Source organism: Botryllus schlosseri, chromosome 2, assembly GCF_051294905.1.
Source record: "Botryllus schlosseri isolate E-star chromosome 2, Bs_hap1, whole genome shotgun sequence".
In the NCBI taxonomy this organism is placed as follows: Eukaryota; Metazoa; Chordata; class Ascidiacea; order Stolidobranchia; family Styelidae; genus Botryllus; species Botryllus schlosseri.
This window is the reverse complement of record NC_137237.1, coordinates 19,217,284-19,239,027: the sequence shown is the minus strand read 5'-3', so window position 1 is coordinate 19,239,027 and position 21,744 is coordinate 19,217,284. Positions and strand designations below refer to the sequence as shown.

Below are 21,744 nucleotides of genomic sequence, written 5' to 3'. Positions count from 1 at the left end.
TGACTTGGCGGTAAATTGAAAATGACTCGACTTGACTCAAGTTAAACCTATAAAAGTGAGATTGACTTGTGACTTGGCTACAATTCTAAGCCTATTCCAGCACTCAATACGTCAAGTAGTTCCAATAAAAACAAAACGATCAGTGTAAACACAGCTCGATGTAAATTTACCAGGATCGTAAAGTTCAAGGGACAGGTTCCGGCACCTACGTCCGTCAGACCAGCACGGCGGACGTTACCAGGGACATTGAATTCGACCAGAGCGGAGCGCGGTACGACGGGGCAGATAAATTGAAATATGCGAATGTGAGGGATCAACTCCGAGTTGCCGTGCGAAGCTCTTGACAAGTTCTCTATTTTCAGATTATGGATCGGGAGTCTCGATTTTGCCGAGTATGGGATAACGTCACCGTGATACTCGCTTTTCTTTCGGCGTGCATCACCATTTATCAGCCGTGCTTCCAATCTCATCGGTCTGCGTTCTACATTATCGGATATATGATCGACGTCTGGTGAGTCATTAATTTTGCGGTACCCGTAGGTCTATTGCTACCCTGGCATGGTAAGTCTTATTTTTTTGTAATATTGCTGAGCTCCTTGGTCTACTTTTGCAAAATCATTTCAAGTCGCTGTGGTCTTGATTGTTGATGGATGGAGAATGTTTGCCAAAGACAGCACATGTTTAAAATAGAAAGGCTTTCTTAACAGCAAGGAGTTTGAAAAAGTGAAGGATTCATAAGCGAGGCATTCAGAATAGCGACTCTCATGATAGCGAATCATTTAACATACGGGTAACCTTAACATGAACTTATCCTTAACTATAACACAAGCTAACCTAACACCAAGCCCTCACTCTCTATTTTGAATGAGTTGCTATTATGGGACTCGATATATTGAATATTTGGCTATTTTGTCGCTTGCTATTCTGCTCGCGTTCTCAGTATCAGTTTATTAATATTTTCATCATTCCAAAACACCACTAAAACTGTGATACAACTGCCTTCGAAGGCAACCCATAATGATGTTATAAAGGTCAGCGTATCGTATGCAATCTGGTAATGACTGGTAAAAATCTAGGTTGCATGAACAGTCGTGTTGAGCCTTGTGGTCTATTTATTCCCTTCCAGGTTTGTGGCTGACATGATCATAGCCTTCCATACCAGCTACCTTGATAAGTTCAGCACAAACGTCACCAACCGTGAGAAAATTCAAGCCAATTACGCCAAGGATCCAAAGAAATTCCTGTTAGACGCTATTACCAACATACCCCTGGAGATCTTCGGGCACGCAGTAACCGACCCCCGTTCTACTTCACTGGTGAGTATCTGTTGTGTTTGGTATTTTTTGTTATAATTGATGATGTCTCATGGCCTGAAGATCAATGGCGAGTGCATTCGATGATGTAGCCCCGCCTCTATGCACTGTGCAAATATATGTGCTTGTTGTTGTAGAACATGCATGTTAACTATATTCTCCTTATCATACAGAGGACCTATCTTAGTAACATGAACTTTCTTCAAGTAGCATTGTGGGGTAGGTAGAAAATATTACCGTGGAAGAGGTTGTGCTTTGTACTGTAATTTGAAAAATTCGGATTCATATATAATCGGAAAAACATTTGGACTACCAAGTTTGAGCTGACTGCATTCGTTTTATATAACCGCCAAAACAGATCAATGTTCGGCAGTGTGCGTCCAAACCTTAGCAGTCGAATTTATTGTGCGTTCCCAGACCTACGCCTCGCGATTCGAATGGATATCGTATTTGCGCATTTTACGCATTCTACGCATGTTCAAACTGACGTCCATATGCAGAATGTGGGAGAGAGACATCCGGAGAGAGTATGGCTGCGCTGCGGTCGCGCTGGTGGCGAATTGTAACTGTTGTATTTTTTCACAGCGTTCTCGTCATCAGGATGTACAAGTTCCTTTTGTCTGTGTTATTCCTGATGCATGCGGCCGCCTGCATCTTTTACTTTCTGGCCTGTCCTGGCGGAGAATGCGGACAGTTTTCCTGGGTCACGACGCGCGAGACAAGTAGGAATTGCTGTTTTGTCAGTATTTTGTTGCGGCTGTGCAATTACTTTGTCACCCAAGAGTAGCAGTAGAAATCTACTCAATTACGAATAGAAGTAGCAATTTCCAAGACATGTCAAAACTGCTTGCAGTAGAAGTGGAATATGAAGATATGATAAATGATCAAGTGAGTAGTATCAATAGTATATTCGGTCAATAGGTCGCATACTTTTCGCAGTTAACCGGAGTTGGACACTTTTGAAATTGCAGCTTTTATAATGTATATTCGTAACTAATGCAAAATGACCGATGGCACTACAAATAGGCGCAATATTTGAAAATATATTCAATTACAGTGTTACAGGGGCACTTTTTCCACATTTTCCCTCCCAAAACTGATGCAAGTATACCCTAAAATCGAGTTTCTACTTCACAAGATGCAAAGTGCATGCCTGAAAAGTACAAGTGAAAATAGTGAAAACGCACAAGTGCACCGACCATCTCAATTTGTGATGTTGCGGCATATCCATGCTACTAACACGCCCTCGCTGCAGATTACATCCAATTAGGCATTATGGGCTACGAAGCGATACCGTGGATCGACAGCTGGTACTGGGCGACCGCTTCCATGACTTCTACCGGTTATGGCGATATCAAACCGGAAACTCTCGAGGAAATGATCTTCTCATGCCTGGTGATGGTGGGCGGAAAGCTGGTGATCGGTTACGTGCTCGGCATGGTGGCCGCCACGCTCTCCAACGACGAGTCTCTGCGAGTGTGGTACGAACAGCGAGTCACGGTATGTTTGGTTTGTGACATGTACACAATTGAATATTTTCTTCTCTCCTGTTCTATATTTCCATTTTGGTATACCATAGACTGCGCTTAATTCAGTGTTAAAGCCAAACAACGCATGCAAAATACGGTACTGTTGCATATTGAAATAATTACGGCTCCGCTATACTGCAGTAATTGGCACAGATCTCATGAAACGGCTGTTAGTTATGCTCATACCTTCATGTTAGTTGTATTGTGCAGCATTTTCGATACGGAACCTTTCAAAAAATACTGTATATAGGGTTCAAATGGTACTTTTTGATATATCCAACAAGGCAACTAACTGCGACCACGAAGCTGGCACGTGAGTGGCACGGCCTCGTGTGAGTTCATTTTCGATTGTTACTGCATGGATTGTCATTGTTTCACTGTAACCGCTCATCATGTGTTAAAACGAAAGAAGTACTTCTTATTGTGCCATATGCAGGCCTATGTATGAATTAAGCAGAGTCGACTGTATATCTTTTCTCTCTTTTAATTCGTGTGACGACTAAAAACATATCTATCTAATTTGATGCAAATGTCGTCTCCCGGGGTTATGTCATGTTCCGTTTTTTCAAGAGCGTGAAGAGTTACATGACGGATTTGAAATTCGACAAAACGCTGTACGACCACGTGGTGCAGTATTACGACTATATGTGGATGAAGAATCAGGGCGTCGACGTGATGAAGCTCTTCCCGGATTTACCGTTTGGGTGAGTCTACCTTGTTGACGTGCGTTCGCTCATGTGATCATCAGTTTTCCGTTGGAATGAGACGAGGATTGATAAGGCTGATGACCATGACTTCCCATCCGGGGCGGTGTGAGAGTGTTTTGCAAGCGTTAGCCCTTTTCACATATTGTAAGTGTATCGGGTAGAGTAGGCAGCATTGTTACTCAGGTCAGGGTTGTGATGACTCGAGTCAAAAGAACATCCTATATCAACAATCGTATCACAAAATATGACGTCATGACGTGTTCTATTGAATTCTCTACTAGTTGCTGACGATTACCCCTGACGAGTGTCAGCCGAAATTATTCGGGTTCATTTCAATATGAATATACTATTCAATTGTATATTGAAGTTCTGTACCTCCAAGAAGCTATTTCCAGTGAAGTCCGGCAACGTGTTGTGATTTAACAGGTTGTGCGCGGATATTTACAACCAGATATGCCGAAAAATGGTGGACGGTCTTGAGCTCTTTGAAGGCACGTCGGATAATTTCCGGCGTCACTTGTGTATGGTTTTGCATCCAACCGCCTTCATGCCCGGAGATTATATCTGCATGCAGGTTGGTGTGGTTGTATTACTATTAGGGGTCAGAATCCAAATCGAGTAATAATTGTAATGGGTCGAGACAAGTAGTGGGGACGATGATACGCCCCTTTCCACTGAAAGTTATATTATCAACGAGAATTACTCTGATGCTGTTTTTCCGACGTGGCAGCCCTGGATGCTCAACGTGGAAATGACATTTTTGCGAAGTCGTGATTAGCCCACAGCATTGTCAAAAGTGGTCAAAAAATAGCGAATTATCGTTATCTTGTGTAGAAGTGGCATTATTTTCTGTGCAGTGGCATAATGGGGTGTATTTGAACTATCTAAATCAGTGGTTCTCAACCCGCGGCCCGCAGACGTTTATTTTGCGGCCCGCGACACCTTTCATTATGAAAGCAATTATTACTGACACGGTATTGTTACATATTAATTACATATTAATTTAGCTGCTTAGCTCTCTTATCGCACCCTCCTCTGTTTCGTTTGAATGAATACTCATTTTTGATGTGTTTTGGTTTCTTGATACATGCTCCAGTTTAGATTGTTTTGAATCTATATTCGGTTGGACTCCGGTTCAAGAGAATCCCGCTGCGTAGTACATTTTTAAGAGTGTTTCACTCACCGCGAATGCTTTGAACAGAAACAAGAACAAGGAATGGGAACTTTACCGGCGAAAACCGATATGTCATATTTGTCGAAGAACAGTTTTAGTAGGTCCCAACGAAGCGTAGAAGCTTAAAATGATACCACGACAGTTTCGTCTGGAGTTATAGACATTGTCGATGTTCCAAAAAACGTTGCTAGCTAGTAGCTAGGTGTCAAGCCCAGCAATCCATATTTTGAGGCATTGTAAAATTGCCGACTACGTTGCAGACACATGGTTCAAAATTGCTGGGGATATCGCTAAACCCAATAAATCTGTTAGAGAGGTGTAATTTTAATAAAAGTGTGTGAGTATTTGCTGTTTCCAGAACTTAGCAGCAATGACAACATCACCTAACATATTTCGAAGCTACAGTTGTCTGATTCAACCGTGACCAAAAGAGTAACAGCAATGTCAGTCGATTTTTTATCGCATGTTCTGAAACATGTTGCCTCGGAGACTAATTTATCCTAGCATTGGACGAATTCACCGACTCGACAGGCATTGCATAACTAATTGGCTGGGTTCGTTTTATCAGAGTGGACATATTTGTAGAGGAAATGCTGGCTTGGCACACATGGGAGGGGGACCAGCGAAAAACATCAACTTGACAAAGCTAACTTCCGTAACTAATGGTGCAGGGCCCTTGCCATGCAATGAAAGGAGAAGGGTGGATTGGTTTGTTCAGAAATGATCCCGAACGCCAGACTTCTTCTCATATCACTGAGAGCTCAACGTAATATTGGCCTTTGTATCGAAAAAGTTACCGTAATTTTATGCTTGTTCGCTCACGTTTCGAAACGGAGAGTTCAGTTCTCTGGTAGAAGGGTTTAAAATGTGCAATGTGCATATACCGGCCCGTATACAACTGGTAAATAGGCTACAGTAGTCTAAATTTAATAGTAGCCCACGAATACATGGTAATAATGTTATGCGGCCCGCAGCGTCTTTTGCTGTTAAAATGCGGCCCGTTATCCAAGGGAAGTTGAGAACCCCTGATCTAAATCATAGAGAAGTCACTTAGATAGCGTTAATTGTCGACAAGATAGCGTAACGGTGGAGCGTCCGGCTGCGTCGTGGGTTCAATCCCCTGCCTGGTCAGACCAACGACCTGATTAGTAACCAGAGGGGGTCAGTAACGAAGTACTTGAGGTAGATTTTGCCTACTCACACTATTTTTTAAGTAGTTATGATTTTAGACTACTTCTACTTGACAGTTTTCAGTTTTGCAGGCAAAAATGAGCGTACAATACTTACTTACTTGTGAACCACCACTCCTACTTCTACTTGAGTAGAAATTCCAGCGTTACTTCCACTTCTACTTAAGTAGCGACGGTGACTACTTTGACCACCTCTGTTAGTAACACTGGTATCCGTGGCTTTCACGCTTGGCGCTCAGCATTACCGTGATAGCATGGAGGGGTGGTGCAAGACTTGAAAAGATTACAAGGGTATATCTGCACCTTCCTTGTCCTGCGACATAATGGGCATCATGTACTTATAGTATGCATATGCACAGATCGTGTGTATTAGGGTTGTACAAAATTTGCAAAAATCTTTAAAATTCTCTGTGTTAGTGTCTCGTTCATACGCCTCTTTTCTGCAGCATCATTAAGGACTTTGACAACACTTACAATTGAATTCAATTTGCTGTAAGCATCTGATAACATGATTCAGTCGATCCCTAGAGCATTCAAAACGTCACCTATATACTACAGCTTGAGCCTAATAAGATCACACAAAGTATAGTGTCATTGTTAAGCCCTACATTGGTATTCAATGATGATGGTCCCTTCTGAAACGAAGAATTCGTTCAACACTTGCATAAGCACCGTTGCTTTCCCTACATGAAAACAAGGCATGTAGGCTACAGCCGTTTCCTTCACAATAAAGCGGTCATGCTGTAGAAGTTTTTGTGAGCAACTGCTGTATTTCGTAGGCCTACCTCAACATGTCCTGAATTAATGGTATATCCTCATCCGCCAACCTACCAATGCGCTTTCGGGATCCCCGCTGGTAGCAGACTCCTTGATCACCTAATCAGCAAGCTGCTGCTGTCATGAGTGCTTTCTTTCGTCGTTTTTTTTTCTGGGCGGGGCAAGAGTAGCCAAGATAAACCTCCAACGAGAATCGAATCGGGGCCGCCCGATTAGTATGCGCTTATCATCACCACTACGCTATCTCCCCCGCAACACTCGGTGTATATGCCGCAAAAACACCATTGACAAAAATGTACAATGTCGTATCGTACATGTTTTCACGTCTAACTGTCACGGTGGCATTGTACGTGTTGAATGGCTGAATAATTTTTTCGGCTTATCACAGGGCGATATTCGAAGTGAGATGTATATCGTGCATCGCGGGGTAGCAGAAGCCGTCAAGAGAGACGAATACGGAAATAAAGTTCCGTTGAGGCTTGTCCAGGAAGGAGAAAGCTTTCTGGACGAAGGCGTTTTATCAAAGGTAACCGCAATTGATCTAGCTTGCCGCTACTTTGTTGATGCATTTAGCCTCGTGATTTTACTGTTTCGGGTTAACTGAGATTTTGCAGGGCCAGTGGTGCTCAGTGACAAAGTACCTCTACTTTTTTAGAGTACACAAATAGGATTCACCTTGCTTGCACTAATTACTCGAGCGGTCGTGCTTTTAGACTACCACCGCATAACATTTTTGGGCAAAACATTAGGAAGTCGTTTTGGGATGTGTTTGCAGCGCTGTTACGAGTGAAATTGTCATGAAAACTGCAAATTATCTCCTGTATCACAGTATCTGAATATGTTACGGTGTCAATAATAATTTTGTGTTGATCGCAAAGATGCAATTTGTAAAATATAGACCTAATATCAACTGTTTTATGTGAAGCCTTGTGCGAAGTATATTTAAAAGACGAAACGGAAAAATGCCGCAACTGCAACGCAACAAACAGCAAAACGACCTCTATCTCCACGGGTCACACGAGCTCTGTGTGCCAATATTCACGACCATCAACCAACACCATTCGAACTAATTACCGAGCAATCAATCAGTCGCACGCGCTATGATCAACGTCCGAGGTAACAGTCAGTACACAAAATCTACACAAAGACAAAAACCACACGCAAAGTAATTTTGACATATCTTGAAAATCGATATTTCTTCTCTACTACGCTGACTAATTTGACAACCTCTGTGTAGGGCTGGTTGTTGTTTAATACAAGATGTACTCGTTGTTGTAGTATCTCTTATGCAGGGCTAGGTAAAATCAAACTCAAGGCCGATTCGAGTCTGGATGAGAGTGCTCTTTCTAGTTATTTATTCACGCACCCCACTGCCAGTACATATTTCATTGTACTCCAATTGATGTTACCGCATTTGCCAGAAGGTGTCCAGTAGGGCTAGGCGCAATTTTCAACAATACATTCAGTTCCATGATACTGGGCAATTTTGTCCTGTTGTTTTGACAATTTCACTCATAAAAGCGTATATCACGAAACTACTTTTTCTTTACAACATCCAGAATGTTAAAAGTAAGCAGATGTGCCTAATGAACTGTTGAGAATAATTGCACGCAGTACAAGTAAAACCTACTCGGAAAAAATTACTGACCGCATTTGTCGATTACCGGGATTATTTACGGCGGTCTCGATTTTCCAGGTTCGGCAGCCTTGCTCGCTGAGAGCTCGTACTTACGTAGATGTTTTCACCATGAGCATGGGCGATCTGCAGGGTGTCATTAAATATCATCCTGACGCGAGAGAGAAGATACTTGAAAACGCGAGAAGGCTCTATCCTACTCTGGAGTTGTGATTTCGGTTTTAGTTTTTTTGGATTTGAAACTTGAAATGTTATGTTAGAAAACTATTTGAAAATATACCGAGATGTAGTTGTAATCATAGTGCAGAGTAATGTCAAAAACCGGTGGGGTGTATATAAAGCGTTGTGATTGGATAGTATAAGTATAACCCTAGCGTTACCATACATCCTCCTTTAGGATTTGTCCTCTTTTTTCAGGTTTTGAAAATGTATTTTTTGGCAATACGTCCTGCTTTTCAACTTTTAAAGCTAGGCTAATGGACAGATTCGACTGAAAATGGGCATAAATGACGCTAATTAGCATAGACGGACGTTAGGGTTGTTCAGAATTGACCGAGTTTCAAAAAGTCCAGGTTTTCAGTCAGATTCCCATGCCCTATACCTTGAAAACATATTATGGCTACTTTTTTTGTCATTTGTCCCCTGCATCCGTGTGCACTGTGCATGTACTTTTTGTACATTGTACAAATGGTACATCATTAAAGCAGTGACGTGGCCTTTTAATGCCGTTACTGCCACTGCTCGTTAATATCAAGCCATGCAGTCTGATTTAATCTTGAAATGGTGCGATTTGCTCGACTGTAACTGCTAAAATGAGCGCATGTCGCGATCTTATCAGCAGAAATCCACCGAGCGAGATAGTGTAATGGTTGTGCGTCCGGCTTCTCGAGCGGTAGGTCGTGGTTTCGATTCCCGGCCGGGTCATACCAAAGATTGGAAAAATGGTTAGCTATCCTACTAGGCGCTCAGCAATCACGGATAGCATGGAGGAGAAAAAAAACGGGGGCGCAGACTAGATGACCTCATGGGGCCGTATCTCAACTCCGTCGTCAAAGCATCTTGATGGTGCAGGCGAAAAATAATATCATATCTCTCTTATACCAAATGGCTTGAAATTAGATATTGGTGCGCTGGTTACCAGTAGGGCTGGGCAAAATTGAATACTTGAGTGATTTGATTCTTAATCACGTATTACGCTTCGAGTAGAGTATTCGAGTATCACTCATTATGACGTCACAGCATAATGCACTATGTCAAAGTTCAAACATGTACCTGTTGTGCCACCACACAGAACATAATGCCTGTTATCCATCACATTGAAATACTTCAGTATTTTTTCGACCATACCGATTTCATTGTATATTTTGGACAATGTTGTGGGATGATAATGACTTCGGAAATGTGGTTTTTCCGGTAACGTTCGTACCTTTGTACTATGTCTCGTATGCTGGGACGCGCCCAATCAAGGTTTCAAGGCTTCCTCAGGGAAAAATAGTATAGCAAACTTAGTAGTATATAGTATTTGCAAACTCAATTCAAAACTGTGCACTGCCCAACTGGAATCTCGGTACGTTTTGCCTGATACAACAGGTGAGCAGAGATGTAATTTCATTTAAAAAAATGAGGAATTGTGTGAGCACAGGACACCGATTCCATACAGAGTGCACTGCACAAGTCAGTAACTAATTATACTGCAAGCTCCCAAGTCACATTGCGCGAGAATTCAAGAATACGAGTGTATCAAGCAGATAAGAACGAATCACAATAAGAGGTGGTTAAAGTAGTCAATAAAGCTACTCAAGTAAAAGTATAAGGAAAAATCTACTCAAGTAGATCTACTTCTACCACAAGCCACTTAAAACTACTTGAAGTAGCAGTAGAATTGACTGTCGTTAAATCTACTCAAGTCAGTAAGTAGTTTTGACAACAGTCCTAATTTGTTCGCATGGACTGTCAAAAGCCACAAATTGAGCTATGCGGAAGATGCACAGAGCTTGATTTGTATTGATGCATCCCAGGAAGTATCAATTTTCGACAGAATAAGCATTCTATCGCATCATGGGATGCAAATTATAGTATGGATATGAAAATGCGATACTAACCCTTTGTTTACAAGAAGACCCAGTTTTAGAGAATATCATGACATATCGCCCTACCTCATATTATAAGGCCGCAAGTTTAGGCGATGAGCAATACGGAGATGTTGTATCGGATACGGTTTCAACACTTCACGTGATTAGTATACGTTAATAACAAATACGGTATTGTGGATCGTAAAAGTTATGTTTCGTGTAGCTTTATTTTCGGAAAACAGAGGCATTACTACGCTTGTTTTTATGCGTCAACACTCAACATGTATATTCTGCAGACAAAGAACTTAAAGTATGATACTCGGAATTGAAAGTGAAATACAAATACCACTTCTAAAAAACGGAAAATATATTTTGTCTTTTGTCCATAAAGCTTCAAAGGTGACCTGCTAAAACAGGTGTAACCTTAAAAAAAGCCGGATTTTCCAGATTAGTAGGAAACGTCATGAACTCCTAGATTACGAAATGATAGGTAATTGCTAGATTGCAAAACGGTAGTTTTGATGATGGGGGGCCATATTTACTGTGTTGAAATATTTGATATGGGCGACAATGCAGTGTGGGCGGAACCAAGCAATCCGGTACCTAAATTATATTCAGTGGTACTTTCGTGAAAACGTATTTGTCACTCCATATCTACTGTGCGCGAAGCGCAACAAAATTTCTGGGCTTTATACTTGGACTTTTTTGAATATTAAATGTGGGTACTTCTTGAAAACAGCCCCGAAATTCCTTAGGCTATCTTTCGTATTGGGGGATTAAACTACTTCTACTTGAAAAACTGAAAATAGCGAAAAGTAGGTAGATGACAAAATATGTCGAAGTAGAAGTACAGAATATCAGATCTACTTGAGTAAGTAGGCCTACACGAAGTAGAGGAAACCTACTTAAGTACTTCCAAAAAGTAGAAGTACTTCGTTACTGATCACCTCTGCGAAATTTATGTTTATAAATTGGAAAGCGCGGATCCGATCAATAATTGCCCTATTACAGTGCTTTTCAACCTGTGTGACGTTTCGCACTTGTGCGAATGAAAAAATATTGCAGTGCGAATGACGAAGGTGGTGCGAACCAGAGTTGGATCAATTGTAATTTGTAATGTAATTGAATGTAATTGATTACATATTTCAATGTAATTGTAATTGAAGCATTTTTATTTTGTTTAATTGTAATTTGACAAAAATTTTGCTCAATTACAATTTCAATTACATTAAATTGCTATTGAGACCTGACAAGCACAACATAAAATAATTGACTTATAATGCATTCTCTTTAAATGTCGACAAGGAATTTGGTGGATCCATTCGGGGAAGCTCTTGACTGCGCCGTTGCGGGCGAAGTTTTTTTTATTTTTACCGCTATGCTGGCCTCGGCTGCCATTGTATACAATTATTAGATTACTAACCAACGGAGTGATTCGCAACACGTGACTCACGATTGAATACGCCGAGAAGCGAACTGCTGAGCCGGCTAAAAGCAGCAGAATTGATAGTCCCATAGCTAACGATCCAAGCGTCGAAATTTGATATGTATGGTCCTAATCGAAAGCTAGTGTCGCACTGATTCCGCAATAAAAGTATATTTCCAGGCAATGGTACCATCCCGAAAATAGTCGTGAAAGTCTGGGAATCGGCATTGTTCTGAACAATCGCTGGGAGTAATTGGTCATTGTTGTGGTCATGCTGCTGCGGCGCTCTCACTTTTCAGAACAGTCGGCCTTAAACGGTTATTTTGGAGCAGTTACATTGCCCTGACGAGATTTTAATTTGTATTTTCGGAATTAGTGCATCAATAGCTTACGATAAAGACCAGATGCATCAAATTTGGACGCCTGAATCGCCAGCTCTATGACTACAAAGTTTGCTACTTTTAGCCGGCACTGCATTCATCCGTGACTCACATCTTGCGCATCTATCCGTGGGTTGGCAATCTACAATACGATTTCAGATCACGATGCTGCATCGTTACTTCGTCTGGCTACTAACCAGACCACTGGATATTATATAACGTCTTATCTGACAAAGCACGGTTTTGTTTTCACCCCTCATCCTAATTCCTACGTCCCTCGATTAAAATAATATTATTTCTTTATTTATATACTATATACGCAAATCCAACCCGTGCATGATTATAATACTTTTTTCAACGACATACCACATACTGGAATAGTTCGAAAACGTTTTTCTTTTATTAATTACCGGGTATTTGCGTATCATGAATGGAACATGAATACTTGAATTGTTGTTAATTACGACGCTACGGTTGTCAAGGAGCACGGTTGAATTTATCATTATTCAATTACATGTTCAACAGCAGCAATTGTAATTCTAATTGTAATGTAATTGAAGCATGCAAGGAGTAATTGTAATTTGATATTTTTAGCATGGAGTAATTGTAATGTAATTGAAACATGCATGAATGCATGAAAGTAATTGTAATTGAACTGAAATAATGTAATTGATCCAACTCTGGTGCGAATGAAAATCCCAGATGAGTGCGAATGACGAAGGTGGTGCGAATAGTGCGAATGGAAATCTCGGCTGAGTGCGAATGAAAATTGCGAATAATAATTGTTAATTTTTCTGACCTGAAATAATTCAAATAAACCTAATAGGAAATTCAAGGGCAGTGTAACTTTTGTTGTTGCGGCGCAATTGTAAAAACTTGTTGAACTTCCAACCCACCACTAATCGTATCTCTCACAAGCCGTAGTGAATTAATATTTTCTCATTATAATTATTACGTTACCAAAAGCCTTGTTTGGAAGCTTGTGTAGTGGCCGAAATACAGTATATCAGCCCGTCGGAGCCTGCGACAGACTGAAAAAATGACGTCAAATTGACTTCCTGCTTTCTTTCGCCAAACAATCTTTCGTAATAACTGTTCGATTAGTGCGAGACACGAGGATAGTCGTAAATGCCAACATTAAAGACTCGCATTTGCAAGTTATTGTAACGCAAATTTTTACTCCTTCAAGGGTTATTAAAGTATGGACCGCAAAGGGTGTGATTTTGGGTCGACACGGTGCCAGAGCTATCTGTTAATGTGCATGTAATATTTGTTGAATTCATTGCAAAAATTCCTGCGATATAGTTTTTACAGATCTAAGGTCACGGTGTTTGGTACTGTAAGCCAATAAGCGAGACATGCAGAAAATATTGCTTTATCATGATAAGATTTGTCCGACTGGTAAACATGGTCGATGACCGTTGGGATGAACTAGTGTAGGGAGATGGACTAGAGATGTGCAACGAGCGAGTTCAGGTCTGTGAGACTCATTCATTTCAAGGCCAACCCCTTCTCCGTCGGGTACATGAAGACGTAAAGTTCTGGCCAACAAACCGCTGATGTAAATGCGGTGCCAAAACATAAGCGTCGACAAAACCTTGGCCGAAAATGACCGATGCTGGATGGCCTAACCATTCGATATGGATATTCAGTGTTGTAATGACTCGAGTCATGACTCGCCTCGAGTCAGACTCGAGTCACGAATTTTTGGTGACTCGTCTTGACTCGAGTCATTTTCTTGAAAAGGGAAAATGACTCGACTCGAGTCAATATTTGGATTGACTCGACTTATACTCGAGTCATTACGCATGACTCGACCCAAGTCGTACTGGAATCGTACTGGCTTGATCAATGCATATGACGAACTCTGCAGATATCGCTATTTTTCGCCACTGCTTTCGTTGCACTCGCCTGATATCAGATATGCCGCTGTAAAAACAACAGACAATGGTACATATAGTAGCAATGCATTGTACAAAATCATCCTGTGATGAAGAGGTAATAGATCCTCCGCAATCAAAGTACTCGAGACTTTCCAAATATACAAGCAAACAATCGAAGCAAAGTTCAATTAGAGGCAATGAAATGACTCAGATGGTCAAGTACTTGGAAGAGACTGATAAGCTCATGTGTAGATTTGAAGACGATGATTCTTTGCATTATTGGGCGACCAGAAATAATGAGTATCCAATGCTCTTCAATGTGGTTAAAAAATGCTTGTCAATTCCTGTATCTAGTGCACCAGTGGAACGTGTTTCAGTAGATGTTGATTTATTCTAAGGCCATGCCGCTATAACATATATGAGGATCTTCTTTACACTTTAGTATTTTTGAATTGTAACTCATCATTTATTTGATCTTCTGTCAGTGAAAACACACAATACACTCCGTCCTTTTGACGTTTTGTTAGGTATGGGCATTGTGCACGTGAGTAAAAATGCATGGCTAATGTTGTGTTAGGGTTGTTCGCAAATAATAGTGTATAGGGTTATTCACAAATAACTTCTTATTTATTTTACTGGGTCGCTACTTGGTAAAATTGTCGGTCGGGGCACAGATGCCACGTATGTACGGACTGCCGAAAACTCATAAAACCAACGTGCCCGTTCGACCAATTCTTTCTATGATTGGATCGGCGCAGCACAAGCTCGCGAAGTGGCTTATCGGTATTTTGGAGCCAGTTCGTTCCATGTATGATTCGCATTGCGTCGCTGATTCGTTTACATTCGCGCACGAGATGAAAACAACCGACCTTCCAAACTCGAATATGTTTCTCGGTTCATATGATATCGTTAGCCTCTTCACGAACGTGCCGCTGAAGGAGACCATTAATATCTGTGCGGACGCGCTCTATGGTGGTGGTGATTTAGCACCACCTTCCTTCTCGCGTAAAGTGTTCGTTGAACTTCTTAATACGGCTACTTGCTCTGTTGAGTTTAGTTTTAACGATACCATCTACATGCAAACCGACGGTGTAGCTATTGGTAGCCCTCTTGGCCCGATTTTAGCCAATATATTTGTGGGATTCCATGAAAATAGACTTTTCGCGACAGATGAAACCAAGCCTCCATTCATGTACCGTCGCTATGTCGACGACACTTTCGTTATCTGTCAAAATGAGACGGAGTTCCATGACTTTTTTGATAACTTGAATTCTCTACACTCGTCTTTAAAATTCACATTTGAAAAAGAGCGTGCTAACTCGTTACCATTCTTAGACGTTCTAGTGGAAAAACGGGGTATTAGCTCTGTCACTTCGATTTACCGGAAGCCAACGTTTACAGAGCATTATATACGCTGGAATTCTTTTAGCCCGAATCGCCGTAAACTAAATTTGATTGGCACGTTGGTGCACAGAGCCTTGATGATTTGTTCGGAGGAAAAATTAAACGCGGAGCTAGAATATATCCGCAAAATTCTAATCGATAACGGGTACCCCGAACACATCATCAAGAGTTCTGTTGACAGAAAACTCAGGAATTTCAATCCCAACAAGTCACAAAACACGAACACACGATCTGAGGAAAATGTATATATACATTTACCGTGGCTGGGCCCAATCTCTTCCCGGTTTGAAAAGCAATTGATTTCTGCTGTCAATCGTTGTTACGATAACGTAAAAACGAATGTTGTGTTTACCACCAAACAATTGCTTCCTGCAACGCGCAAAGATGTTCTACCTGCTTCTCAACAAAGCAATAGTCGATGATTTCAAGTGCCACTGTGATTGTCGGTACGTGGGAGGAACAACTCAGCGCTTGCAGGAACGCATCAAACAACATGTTCCGAGCATTATTAGATCACGCACACTGGACTCTCGCGAAGACGCAGCCAATGTTCCCTCTAAGCTGCGCACGTGCGCAAATGCGCAGTGCTGAAACGGTCTCTGCGCACAGAAAATCTAGGCACAGAAAATCTAGGCAGGCTGCGCACAAAAAATCCGAAGTGATGACTTTTTTTTAAAATCATTGCGCACTGTTGTCCAAGGCACCGCGCCAGCGCTCAGACTCGAGAAAAATGAGAGGGAACATTGCCAGGGGTAAATAGTGCTATTGCTGAAGTCTGAAACCGAGGTAGGCCTACAGATGCGGTCCGCAAAGGTAAATATTGCTTTCCGTGAAGCAATGAGAATTTGCAATCGTGTGCGCCTCACGAAAGAGATTTTTCTTTTAGAATGGTATCGTACGCGTGAGCGATACTGATATCATTTCAATAGCGCAATCATTTGTGGGAATGGCGAAATAACATGGTTTAACTTGACTTAACAAAGTTATAAATAACAATGGGATAGCTCGAAGGTAAACTGCGAGAAACCAACGAATAGTCTTCTCCGCGTGGCATGAACATTGTGTAAGATTTACTGTACAATTACATGCCGCGAATTTTCGAAGTCCACACTACCATCAGGCAAATCTGATCATGTATGGTAACATAGGATAATATGCATAATATGCAAGTACAAGCACCAATATTGTTGAAAAAATCCATCCCTTTGCAAAGGTAGATCACTGCGACTATATGCACTGTAGGGCATTGCATTAGATCAGCTTCTGAGCAGCACAAATTTGTGATTTTATTCGATTCGTTTACACGGGTATCTTCTGTCGATAAGGTCATTCGCTGATCTTGTTCTTGCTTCAATCAGACTTGAATATTCGTATCATTATATCTGCCGGTATTGAGACGTCACATCAATTTTTAACGCGATAGGCCTACATCGATCGCATAGATATGATATTTTTTCTCGCCGCACCATCGAGACGCTTTGGCGACGGAGTTGCGATACGGCCCCATGAGGTCATCTAGTCTGCGCCCCCGTTTTTTTTCTCCTCCATGCTATCCGTGATTGCTGAGCGCCTAACAGGATAGCTGCGGATACTATTTTTCGAGTCTTTGGTGTGACCCGGCCGGGGATCGAACCACGACCTACCGCTCGAGAAGCCGGACGCATAACCATTACACTATCTCGAATATATTGATATTCGTGCGTGTATGTCTGTCTACTGGTAATCCATAGTATGTCACCATATGTACACTGATTAATTGTGACGTCACAGATGGGCGCACAACAACAGGATTCGCCGTCTATGGTACTTGCGGTTACAGGCGTCCATTTGTGTCGCTACAAGTGTTTTGGCTAGCTCCTAGCTGCTTGCCGGTGTGGCCAACGTTGAGCGAATACTCACAAATTCTGCTTAGCACTGTTTCTACTGGCCGCTTTTATTAATGGCAAAACAATGGGTAGTTTCTCATCTCCTCACCAAGCCAAATTGGCAAAAAATGCGATTCGTTTAACATAGCTGTTGTCGGGGCATGTGAAAACGGAAGAAAAATCTGTAAAATTAGGTGAGAATTTATCTTTTTCGAGCGATAAAGGTGTGCTCTGCAAAGTATGTGGAGAAGCAAAATATGGAAAAGAATAACATTCGTTTTCCTCAGAAAGCCACCGCACTCGAACTGTAGCCAAAACACCCTCAATATATGCACCACAGAACACGTGCGATATCCATGATGTCGAGGTTTATCGCAATTGCGGGTGAATGCTTCTTAGCCCTTTGCGACACCACAGAGTCGCACGTGTGCTGGTGCATATCCCGAAAATATTTCAGCGGGAGCCCAAACGCGACGGAGTTCTGAGAAGAATAAATGCCCTCAATGGCTTTAACTTCAACCACATCATGTTTAGAGCGCAGTTCCCCATCTACACTCATAATGTGATTATCTGGTGTAATGCAATAAAACTGAATGTAAATGCTGTATTTTGATTCTATCAATGAATCATGTGACTCGAATGGATACACGCACGTCTGGTGTTACGCACAGGACCGTAACTACCGCACCCCGAACCCCCCAAATGGGCGACCCGAGCTCGAATGGGAACCCAAATTATTTCGTGAATAAACATAAATCATGGAGTAATTTTTTGGAAATTTATGCAACTTTTTCAAAGCAAAAATAACAATTTGAAATCGTGTACGTATTAGTTTAGTACGTTTGGGCGATTTCAGTATCTTTTGACACAGCAGATAGGAGGACACGAAAGAGCATCATGTACCGAAAGGGTACGCCCGAAGATATTTGATATTATTTAGGGGTCCTACCTTTTTCAACACACGTTACTCGATCAGCTCTACCGGTAAGTCTGGTTACGTGAGCAGAGAGAGAATCAAAATTGATAGCAATATATATGCAAATCCCGATCATTTTGACCGATTAAATTATGAATTATATAATTTTTTCGCGCTTCGCGCGTCCAGGCTACAGAGCCACTAAGCGGACACGCAACATAGATTAAAAGTAGCGGCAAAAATCGCAACGGCCGAGGGGGGTCTGTGGGGCGAAGCCCCCCAGAAATTAGGGTTATCACCATATGAAGGACCGGGTTGCGCACTGTTGTCTATGGGCCTGCGCAGCGAGTTGGCGTGTTTGCGCAGACTCGTCAAAAATTAGAGGGAACATTGGACGCAGCCGTAACTGATCTGCGATTACTAGAACGTAATCAGGCCATGGCTATGAACTCTGCCATCGGCAAGCATTTGGCTGAGAATGCAACTTGCGCTAAAAATTATTGCGATGAAAGATTTTCTATATTAGGCAGAGGCCGCACTAATTTCCATCTGTCTGCACTGGAATCGACTTATATTAAAATCCACCGACCGCGCCTGTGTCAGCAGAAGGAATTTTTAGTGAATCTGAAAATTGGCCACTAGCTGCGCTCGCGGTTTGCCTGTATTTCATGTTGTTTGTTTCTATGACGTCATAATTGGTTGTATGCAATGTAGCTAGATGCATGTTTTTGAAATTCTCCATTTGCTGACGATTGCCCTTGAAAAGTGTCAGCTCGAAAAGCTTCGGGTTTTAATATGAATATATTATTAAAATGTATATTAAAATTGTTATGTTGCATAAAAAGAACACTGCATCTGGCTTAATTTTAATAAGTAGAATCAATGATATTAGAGGAGAAAATTTTATATTTGAAAATAAAGGGAGTGTTTTTGGTGAGAAATTATTTCGTATAATATAATTAAGAATTACATGCTAGTCGTAAGCCGACTATTTTGAGATATCCAAAATATTCCACTCTAATAAATTCGCTTTTTCTAGTTGGAATTGAGCCAATTTTGCTATGAATCTTATTTTTACACGATATAACACTATCATGAGGTAGCCGGTAAAATTCGAAAATCTCTATTTGTAACTAATCCAAAATTTTCTCTCATAGTAGTAACGCTCCGGCGGCTATTTCGGGAGCTGAGCAGAGGAAAGCTGCCCTTTTTTTTTAGTCGAACACCTGATAATGTGGAAGAAAAACTGTACGTTTACATAAACATGCATCTGTTGATTTTCTATCAGCTGGTATCTATACGTGAATTCGTTGCTTCTATATATCAGATAGCATGTAGGATGAATTCGTTGATTCTCCATAAGCTATAAGCTAATTCAGGATTGAAAACACGAGTTGAACAAGACTTCGATACTGTGACTTGGACTCGACTCGAGTCATTACACTATGACTCGGACTTGAGCCTTTACACGGTGACTTGGACTCGGACTCGAGTCGGTGATGAATTGAAAATGACTCGAGTCAAAACCACAAAAGTAAGATTGACTCGTGACTCGGAGCAATGTGACTTGGTCACAACCCTACTGCTCCGTTGTAGGCAAGGGATAGTACGGTTCTTGCAATCTGAGTAGACTGCAGTAATACAACTGCGACACGCAGAGGAATTTAATTCACCCTGATTTGAGATCGCGTGCGTCAGACATATGTCATTCTGTATGTCATACATGTCAGTAAGATCGTAGCATATAGGCTACTACTGTAATATTAAAACTGAAATCCTTTTCATGGGTGAGGCTCGGGTCGTGAGATGCCGCAAAAACTCAAATTTTGGTGTTAGCCCAAAAAGCTGCTAGCCCAAAAAGCTGCTTTGACTTTATTAAACTGTTATGAATTCTCAAGTTATCATCATCATTCATTGGTTTATTAGCAATTTTATCAGTTCAATGCACCACAAAAAATGCGATACAATGAAGAGAAAGGAAGATGTCGAAGCGACTAGGAGTTGTCTATGGAATCGGACACCCACCTTGGCCTAGGCGATGTAAGGAGGCGGCATGCACACTGAATGAAAGTAAAGAAGATAGTATAGAAAAAGAAAGCGACAAGAAATAGGGCGGCATGTCATTGGAAGCGAGATCGATAGGTCAGTCGTGGTCCGGTAATCTTGAGGATGGACTGTATTTAGTTATTTACTGTATTTAGTATTTAGTTAGAGTAAGCTCAAGAGAAGAACACACAGTATCGTGAGTTCATTTGTTCTTCCCACATACTCGCGAGACAGAAAATGGGAAATCGAAAAAAAAAATGGAGCAACTTATCATAAGGGGGCGAGCTCTAATGTGCCCACTCTCCTTCATCGTTTGGACCTAATTTTCCAAGACATAATGCAAAAGTCACAACACAAACAATTGGTTTTTTCACCCTTTCGATATACTGGAGCCTCCTAGACCTTTTTGTCAGCTTTCAAAATCGATTTCATCCAGCAAGCATTTTTCAATTGTGAAAAAAATACGTCGTATTTTGGATGGGAATGCAGAAAAGATTTTAAGACCTGGTCACCCAAGCACTAATAAACCTTCTTGTACAAAACTCAACAACTTGTTTGGCCGAGAAGGGTTTTAGTGAAATTGTTGAAATCAAAACGAGCGAAAATAGTAGCCTTTTTAATGAAACACTTGATTGCTTAAGATACATAGTAGGCAATTTGTTGCAAATCTGATCAAATAAATGTTGTATTTTCATCTTCATTTTGTATAAAAATTTTCGGTTAGTTTGTGCGAATGAAATTTATTTTACAAAAAAAGTGCGAATGAAGCTTAAAAAGGTTGAAAAGCACTGCCCTATTATATTCGACAACTGGGCAGGGTTCGGACGTCGCCATTGACCAACTCGCGTCGCGACAATTGTATGCACACTACAATAGCGATTTGCAGGGCTTTCATGTTCTTAATCCCGATTTTAGTAATCATTTGTAATCAAGCCTTTTCAGATAGGCTGTTCTTACCGCTATATAAAGCGTCTGCGGACCACCATCTGTTGGTTATTTACGTTGTCGCAAAATTAATTGTAAATCTTACTTACGTCATCACGTTCATTCGGTCGTCTGTTGCCGTTGCTGCACTACGTGCCTGCTATCTTCATCAAGCTGTGTGTTAGTTGCTGTTGCTACACTATTTGTCAGCTATCGTCATTCGAATCCGTCTTGAGCGTGTTATTTAGGCTTACCATTCGTCCTCTTAAGAGGATTTGTCCTTTTTTTTGCTTTTTTGAAAGTGTCCTCGGAGGACGCCCTTTTGTCCTCTTTTTTGAGCTTTTGTCCTCTTTTTTGAAAATCGAGGTCAGATTTAGAGCAAATTGCGAGTGATATGCCGTAAATTAGCACAGAAGTGACGCTCCGGAGGGTATTTCGGAGCGAAAAACGCTATATTGAGCTTCGAGCGGAAAGATGACTTTTTTTTTTAGTCATCCACCTA

General features: G+C 41.3%; 2 protein-coding genes across 2 annotated transcripts in view; one reads left to right on the top strand and one right to left on the bottom strand.

Moving 5' to 3' along the window:
* Positions 1–8,622, top strand: part of LOC145434018 (uncharacterized) — a 33,015-nt gene extending 24,393 nt beyond the window's left edge. The window contains exons 29-38 of the mRNA XM_080311294.1: positions 174–305; positions 363–511; positions 1,127–1,316; positions 1,731–1,840; positions 1,899–2,035; positions 2,569–2,813; positions 3,413–3,546; positions 3,976–4,123; positions 7,079–7,216; positions 8,387–8,622. Of these exons, the coding sequence (XP_080167420.1) occupies positions 174–305; positions 363–511; positions 1,127–1,316; positions 1,731–1,840; positions 1,899–2,035; positions 2,569–2,813; positions 3,413–3,546; positions 3,976–4,123; positions 7,079–7,216; positions 8,387–8,539 (1,536 nt within the window). The 3' untranslated portion in view covers positions 8,540–8,622. The remainder of the gene's footprint in view (positions 1–173; positions 306–362; positions 512–1,126; positions 1,317–1,730; positions 1,841–1,898; positions 2,036–2,568; positions 2,814–3,412; positions 3,547–3,975; positions 4,124–7,078; positions 7,217–8,386) is intronic.
* LOC145434026 (ribosomal protein S6 kinase alpha-3-like) overlaps positions 1–19,919 on the bottom strand; it is a 59,427-nt gene extending 39,508 nt beyond the window's left edge. The window contains exon 1 of the mRNA XM_080311305.1: positions 19,910–19,919. The gene's annotated coding sequence lies outside the window, so the exon portion shown is untranslated. The remainder of the gene's footprint in view (positions 1–19,909) is intronic.
* Positions 19,920–21,744: the final 1,825 nt, after the last annotated feature.